The sequence below is a fragment of the Camelina sativa genome, chromosome 14, assembly GCF_000633955.1.
Source record: "Camelina sativa cultivar DH55 chromosome 14, Cs, whole genome shotgun sequence".
Classification (NCBI taxonomy): Eukaryota; Viridiplantae; Streptophyta; class Magnoliopsida; order Brassicales; family Brassicaceae; genus Camelina; species Camelina sativa.
This window is the reverse complement of record NC_025698.1, coordinates 13329454-13338258: the sequence shown is the minus strand read 5'-3', so window position 1 is coordinate 13338258 and position 8805 is coordinate 13329454. Positions and strand designations below refer to the sequence as shown.

General features: G+C 39.5%; 1 protein-coding gene across 1 annotated transcript; it reads left to right on the top strand.

Moving 5' to 3' along the window:
* Positions 571-2127, top strand: LOC104741312 (vegetative incompatibility protein HET-E-1-like). The gene has a single exon (XM_010462143.2). The coding sequence runs from the start codon at positions 843-845 to the stop codon at positions 2091-2093; it is 1251 nt and encodes a 416-aa protein (XP_010460445.1). The 5' UTR covers positions 571-842; the 3' UTR covers positions 2094-2127.

Genomic DNA, 8805 nt, shown 5'->3' with positions numbered 1-8805 from the left:
AAGAAAGACGCAAGAGCCTTCCTATTATGTAACCTTCCACTATTTTGGGCTGGCAACTACGGTCTCATCGCTGCTTCTTCCCAGTCCACTCCAGATAACGACCGACTCCGACCTTTCCTACTTAATTTTTTTTTCTACAAAACTAATTTTCTATATCTTTTGGTCATCGGCTTGTGTCTCTCTTTTGACAATTGACCCCATTTTCATTGTGTCTCTCTTTATTTAGCCACTTTCCAGCAACGATGTGACCAATCTCATAATCATTTCCGTCCAAGTTTCCCACTCATGCACTCACACCCATTTATTACAACTCACACAACTATTCAACATCCGAAAAAGTGCTATAAATAATATCTTCGAAATAATGTTTAGCAAATTGATAATACAAAACAACACAACACAACACAATCGGCTCATAATTACTTGGGTCCTACTCTTTCCTTAACCCATACTGCCAATTCACTACCATCCAACCTCATCAATGCTGTAACGCAAAACACCCCAATCTCTCATCCTCTTTACTTTGATTGTTTTCAAAGTTTCTTGTTTCTTTCTTTCTCACCACAAAACACACACAAATTGGCTATTTGACTATTAGCTCTTGTATTTACAATAATAACCCTCACTAGTCTATATAAGTACAAAACCAAATGTACAACAATCAAAAGTCTTTTAAGTTTAAATAACACCCAGAAAATTAGTAAGCGCCGCTCTGTACTTACCTGCCACGTGGCGTATTCTCTCTGCACGACGCGCTTGTTTTTTTCTTTCCTATTTACACAATCTATCTCCTCTTCTTCACTCAAACCAAACCTTCTTCTTACCAAACATAGATCGAAACCATGAGAGTTATCTCAAAGCTGTTCGATTCAGACAAAAGAAAACGAACACCGAAACATTTAGATTCCGGCGAAAGCGCCACGTCTTCATCTTCACTCAGCGACGCCACCACCGGCTCAAGCAGCCTCCACAGTAGTCTCTCTCTCCAGACTCTCCCTTCAGTTCCATCTCTTCAGAAAATCCCCTCCGCCACCGTAACCGTCTCTCACTCCGTTACCTCTTCTTTCAAACTCCGTAAACGGAGTCTCCCCGTCACATGTCTCGCCGTCAACGGTGGTTACCTCTTCGCCGTCTCCGGACACGAAGTGAGCATCTACGACCGCGACATGTGCGCTCATCTCGACACATTCAACGGACAGGATCCTTTCTCGGGAACAGTCAAATCCGTCGGTTTCTCCGGTGAAAAAATCTTCACGGCGCACCAAGACGGTAAGATCGGAGTTTGGAAACTAACGGCGAAAAGCGGTTATAAACAGTTGACGACGCTTCCGACTTTAAACGACCGTCTACGACGTTTCGCTCTCCCTAAAAACTACGTTCAAGTACGCCGTCATAAAAAACGTCTCTGGATCGAACATGCCGACGCCGTCACTGCTCTCGCCGTCAACGACGGGTTCATTTACTCTGTTTCTTGGGATAAGACTTTGAAGATTTGGAGAGCCTCTGATCTTCGTTGCAAAGAGTCTATCAAAGCTCACGATGACGCCGTTAATGCCGTCGCCGTCTCTGCAAACGGCACGGTTTACACCGGTTCCGCTGATAGACGTATCCGGGTCTGGGCTAAACCGACCGGTTCGAAACGTCACGCGTTGGTCGCGACTTTGGAGAAGCATAAATCGGCGGTTAACGCTTTGGCATTAAACGACGATGGATCGGTTTTGTTTTCCGGTTCGTGTGACCGGTCTATTTTGGTTTGGGAGAGGGAGGACACTTGCGATTACATGGCGGTGAGAGGTGCTTTGAGGGGACATGATAAAGCAATACTAAGCTTGTTCAACGTCTCTGATTTGCTGCTGAGTGGATCTGCTGATCGGACGGTTAGAATTTGGCGACGTGGATCCGATTCTAGTTATAGTTGCTTGGAGGTCCTTTCTGGTCATACTAAACCGGTTAAGTCGTTGGCGGCGGTTAAAGATACGGAGTCAGACGGTGTCGTTTCGATCGTCAGTGGAAGTCTCGACGGAGAGGTTAAATGTTGGAAGGTCTCCGTCACCAAACCGGATCATTCATTTTACACGAATCTTGTTCAATAAATTAATTACATTTGTTTGTTTTTTTGGTTGAAAATTATTGTTTTTTTAAACAAAAAAATTTGGCGTTTTTTAACAGTCATTTGCAAAAAAAAATGAGTAAGAAATAATTGAAAATACGTGCCAGTGCAGAAGAGCGTTATCAATAATGTTACTATTAGAATAACATGGTTATTAATGGTTAAATTTAGATACAAAGGATTAAAATTGGACAAGTTGACACACCTGCACATGTTCTTCAGGCGTGGAAATGAAGATGTGTCTATGCCACCATGAAACCTGGGGGAAATCTAATGGGGAGATGTTTCATAAATTTGCAACTTTTTCTGTATTAGATTCTTTATAGCTAGGTTTGTGATTGGTTGTCAGACAAATTATTCATGTTTAAATTATGTTTGGACTCATTATAATATTCACATGCAAAAGTCCAATGAACCAAAGTGAGATTTGTCAAGATAAATATATTGATTGGCTTACGCCAAAACGAGAAGTCAAATGGCCCGTGAGGGTTTGTTGATAAGATACCGTAACTGTCCTTTATTTTATGATATAGAAATATCATTTGATGAATTTGTTAAAAACAGAGTGAGATTTATCAAGACAAAAGGTGTACTTTATATTGTTTTTCATCTCTAGCGAGGTTAGAAGTTGAGAAGATAGAGATCATATTGTATAATAACGCTTTAATATGGTTAGCAATATTTGATTTGAAAGGATAACATTTTAAATCCGCATGTACTGTATGTCTCAATTTCATTGGTATATCATCAATGAAGGATTTTATTACATATAACTGGCTTAGCCATTAACTTAAAGTCTTAAATAAAATGGGATCTCTTCCAGTCGAGCTGGGACGGTATCTAGCAATGGGCAAGATTAAAATTGTAGAATGCACCATCACGTACATACTGTTATCTATTCGTTGAGAATGCACAAAGCAAAACAACATTTTTGGACAGTGAAACATATCTCTTCCCTATATCACTACAAAAGTGGAGTTATATATCCATATTTTTTTGGAGTTATGATGATTCATTTTGGCGTAAAATAATAAAGTAGTACAAATTTTTAATGACAGGAAAGATTAAAATAAACATAAACTACTTGGAAAAACCAACAAATAAATACAGTAAATGGCAACTTAATAATAAAAAGGACAAATTAAGAGGGATCATTAAATGCAACTTGTAAATAGTTTTACAGAAATTGCATGATACCATACATTTTCATTATTATTATCGGTCAAACAAGTACAGTATTGATTAGTTAACAACTTAACATGTTGCTGACATATTACAAAGAAAATAACTTGTTGCCAACCCATTAATAATACTCGAGTCCGAGTTATAGGACGTCGCGTTTTTTTTTCTTTCGTCTGAATGATATTTTTATAAACTTTGAGAACCAACGTTTGATTCAAAAAACAAAAAACAAATGATTGAAAACAATCATAATACACGAGAATCAAGGTAAGATTTTATCGACTTCAAAAACCGCTTGTAACCAAAAAGGATAGCCTTGAGCTACGTACGATTATGATCGATCATCCCTGATGACACTTCTTGCTATACGTGAGACTCCAAGATTAGCTTTCCTTTCTTCCACTAATACCTTCCAAGCTGGAATAAGATCTAAAGCCTGCAGTAAGAGTTCCGATTGTACCTTAAAGTTTGGCCATGGAGCAGGACGTAAAACATCACCTACTAAAACCTTTGATTCCATTGCAAAAATTACTCTCCAAACCCCTAAGTTCTTTATGCTTTCCAAGGTCCAAAGGATACTTCTAGTCTCTGCTTCTTCCTTTGAATTAATATCGCTAAAAGAGCTTCTGCTATGTAGCAGGTTTGTACCTTCCGAGTTTCTCAAAACCCACGCTGCACCACAAGTTGCTTTAGCGCTATCCCAAGAGGAGCCTATATTGCACTTAAGCCACGGTTTTTCCAGGGGTCTCCATCGTATTGCCTTGGTTTGGTCTGCCTTTTGCATCCTATTCTCTTCTTGAGTGTCCGCTTCTTGAGCTAGGAACCATTCACCTGCATCGTCACTAATCTTCTTTACCAGGTCAGGGACAAAGAAAGTTTTACCCTCAAAAATCAAATTGTTAAGATTTTTCCAGAGTAGCCAAATTATCCATGGGAAGGTTCTTCTGGTAGAGAGAGGTATAGAGGGATTTTTGGTGAGCTCCAAAACCAAATGGACGTTTTGGTAGATAGAGTTCATGTCGAACCCATTTTCCGGGAGAGGAAACCCTGAGAGTGCCCACACCTATCTAGCCAGTGAACACACGAAGAGCAGGTGGTTTATAGATTCGCCTTCCATACCGCATGTCTGACAACGCGGGTCCATTTTCATTCCTCTATAGTTAAGCCTTTCTGCCACAGGACTGCACCACTTACTGTCTTCCACAGAAATATTTTAATTTTGGATGGGGCAAGAGTCTTCCATATTCGGTCTTTGATTCCATTTAAGGAGGTTTGCATCATGGCTAAGAGTATCTGATCTATTTTATACACTTGACAAGCCAACCAATAACCTGATTTGACACTATAGTCTCCCGACTTGTTGTGTTTCGAGACCAGGAAATCTGAACAGGAAGTTACCGGTTTAGAAGACCGAATCAGCTGCACATCTCTAAGGAAAAAATGATCATGTAAAGCTTCCAAATCCCAATCTTTCGTGACTGGATCTATCAGATCCATCACTTTTAGCTCCAGGTCGACCAAGATGTTCTTCATGAATGGAGCTCTAATTCTATCATCCTCTATCCAAAGAGTGGTCCAGACATTTAAGGAGGATCCGTTTCCCACTCTTTGTTTGAGTCCTTTTTCTAGCAACTCTCTTCCAAATAGAATACTTCTTCAGGCAAATGACGGCCTAGTACCACAAGCCGCTGACAGAAATTCGTTGTCCTGGAAATACCTGCTTTTCATTAGGCGAGAGAAAAGTGAGTCAGGGAATTATATTAATCTCCAGGCATGTTTTGCTAACAAGGCTTGGTTAAACAATTCAATGTCTTTAAACCCCAGTCTTCCTTGATCCTTAGACAAACACATTCTCTCCCAAGCGATCCAATGAATTTTTCTTTGATTCTCGATAGAACTCCACCAAAAGGAAGACATTGCACTTGATAGAGACTCGCAAGTAGATTTAGGTAGCTTGAAGCACGACATAGCAAAGACAGGCATTGACATTGCTACTGTCTTTAGTAGGATCTCTTTGCCTCCTTGAGATAACTTTCTTGCAAACCAACCCGAGAGTCTATCCTTACATTTTTCGTGGATATATTCTAACATATCCTTTTTTGGATCCACTAAAGCATTCTGGGAGACCAAGATACGTACCCGCACCTCCTTCTTTAGTGATACCCAGGGCTGCTTTGACTGAATTCTTGACACCTTCTTCCACCTTTTTTCGAAAAGTGATAGAAGATTTGTCCAGGTTGATGACTTGTCATGTGGCTTCTCCATAGATCTTCAAAATGTCTTTTATTACTCCACATTGATCAGCAATCGCTTTGCAAACAAAGAGAGTATCATCTGCAAAGAGCAAATGATGGATTGCAGGACCCTCATCAGAGAAGCTCATACCATTTAGATGACCTTTGATTTCTGTTTGGTTCAAGAGATGAGTGAGGCCTTCAGAGCAAAGGACAAATAGAAAAGGGGAGAGGGGGTTTCCTTGTCTCAGACCACGTTGAGGAATAACCAGACCATGTGGTTGTCCGTTAATTAGAACCGAGTAAGTGATTGTGGTGACGCATTTCATTATCAACCCCACCCATTCCGTGTTAAAGCCGAGAGCAAGCAGTAGGAACTGAATATAGCTCTATTCGACTCTGTCAAAAGCTTTGGACATGTCTGTTTTGATTGCCATGTACTCCTTTGATAATGAGTTATGCGTTCGCAAGGCGTGGACCACTTCGTGTGCAATCAGAATATTATTTGATATCAGTCTATCCTCCACAAAAGCTGACTGATTAGGTGAGACCAAGGTTGGGAGCAGAGGTTTCAGGCTTGACAGTAGAATCTTGAAGATATTCTTGTACATCACAGAGCAAAGACTTATGGGCCTCAAGTCTGACATGAGAACTGAATTGAGTTTTTTTTTGGAATTAGACAAATGTGGGTGAAATTCCACTCTTTCTGAAAATTTTCTTCTTCAAAAAAACTGAAAACCTCCAATGTTAACTGTGGACCAACTATCTCCCAGTATTGTTGAAAAAAGAGACATGTCATGCCATCAGCCCTTGGTGCACTGGATGCTTTTACCGCAAAAACCGCTAGTTTGATCTCTTCTTTTGTTACTTTTGATGAGAGGGTCTCATTCATTTCTGGAGTAACTCTAGGGATGAAATCCTCGAAAAGCTCTGTAGGGTTGTCCGGATACGAGGAAGTGAAAAGCTTTTGAAAATAAGAGGCCGCAATATCTCCTTTTGAAGCTTCCGTCGAATGAACTATCCCATTAGAATCCATGAGTTTATCCACTCCATTCCTGTTTCTGCCAGCTTTGACCGATGTGTGAAAGTATTTAGTGTTTTTGTCACCTGAGTTATGCCAATTTCTTCTACACTTTTGTTTCCAAAAGTTCTCTTCTTCCATGTGAGCTAACACCAATTCTTTCTGCAGAAGGGCCATAAGAGAAAAGGATGGATATCTGGCAGCATGTTCCACCTCAATATTTCCTTGGATCAGGTTGATTTTTTCTTTAGCATTCGTATTGTTAACCTTTTTCCAATTACTCAAAGCTTTTCTACGTCTTCGTAGGTGTTCCAACATCGATTGACAAAAAACTGAGGAAGAAGCAGAGCAAGCTTGTTGTACTGACTCCAGAACCAACGGTTGATGTAAAATCCTCTTGTCGAAACGAAATGATCCTCTGTAAGAGTCTTGAGAGTTGAAAAGGTTTAGTAATACTGGCCTGTGGTATGATCCTTTCTTCTCCAGGAATTTCTGATTAGCTTCTCGGAAAGTCTTAAGCCATTCCTTATTACCGAAACATCTATCAAGTTTGCATTGTATCCAAAGGTCCCCTCTCCTGACACCCCATGTGTAACTATTACCTGAGCTAGGCAGTTCTGTCATGCTACTCGCTTGTAACATAGTAGAGAAGTCTACGAAGGAACTTTCACTTCTTCTAGGTCCTCCGAGCTTTTCACCATTGTGGAGTATCTCATTAAAATCACCTAAAAGACCCAGTTTGCCTTCCTTTGCAGTCCTATTCTCGTGATCTTTTCCCATACCAGATGTCTAAGCTCATTTCTTGGGTTCCCATATATATAGGAGACATAAAACTTGAAATTCTGAACGACTACTTCCAAATCCATGATATTCTTATTTACAAAAGAAAATCAATGCTGGTGCTTTTTTCCAAAATAAGGCTAAGCCACCACATCTGCCCACTGGTTCAACCGTATGTACATAATCATACCCTAACCAAACTTGAATATCTACAAGAACATTCCTAGTATTCATCGTCTCCATTAAGAACAGGATCTCAGGAAAATGTTTCCTATGCATTTACATGAGACGTTGAACTGTCAAGTCTTGAGGCCGCCCCAACCCTTGGCAGTTCCAGCTGATCATGCTCATTAGATCCTGGACGACCCCTCATTTGGGATCACCTCGGGTTTTTTGCGCTTTGCGACTTTAGTTGAGCCTTCTTTGCCTTCTGTTTCTTTCCTCTTCACTAAGAGACCTTCCTTCATCTTGTTAGCCTTTTGTAGACTAATTGGCTCAGATGAATCTGACTTTTGATGAGCTCTTTTACTGATATGGGGTCTCCTTCTAGGCTTTGCTTTCTTTTGTGTTGTCCCGGATGTACCCGGTTCAAAGAACCCTGATACATATTCTGTTGAACAACACATAGCTGAAAAAGACGATTTCGGGTAGTTGACCTAAGCTTGTTGAAAAATTCTTCCGATAGCGGTTCTTTCTTGTATCGAGGATTGATCAGAGTTTTCTGCATTCTGTGTGGAGATGACTGGAGAGTTGGTGAAATTGTAGTCGAAGACCAAACATTTACCTCTGGTAAAATCCGTAGGACGTCGCGTTTACAACTTGGATATACAATAATGAGTTTTTTCAACTTAACTACAAGTTAGGATCAAAATAGTTACATTCCAATATTGAAAATTGTTCCTTTAGGCCGATATATCATTGCAAAAATAGAATTAAACATTGCAAATTATAATCTTTTTTTCTATAGTACAAAACATATTTTAGTATGTGATTTCAAAAACTTTTAAAAAGAGTTCTAAACTTTTTATCATCCAACCAAGTTTTTTTTTTCTGATCAACTTGCTAAATAGTTAACTTTCAAACCACTTAGTATTGGTCGAACTATTTAAAATGTGAGAAAGGAAAATTTTCTAAATATGTAGCAACAGTTTTAGAGACATAGGGACTGATTGGTTGCATTTAAACGTAGTGGTTGCAAACGAACCGCTCTAGTAGCTACCAACCACTTAGTGGGGATCCTCGTACATGGTGAATAACCAAATTCCAATTGAAATGAAATACTTAATATTAATTATATAAAAAAAACTCAAAATTTCAATTGAAATAAGCGGTTTATAAGAGTGGTTGGGTTTAGTGATTAGAATTAGTGTTTAACATAGATTTTGAGTGGTTGGAAGATTGATTGCAAACTCCCTTCTACATGGTACGTTTGTTTTGGGTGGTTGTACAGTAACCTCTTTTGTATTATTTTATTATTT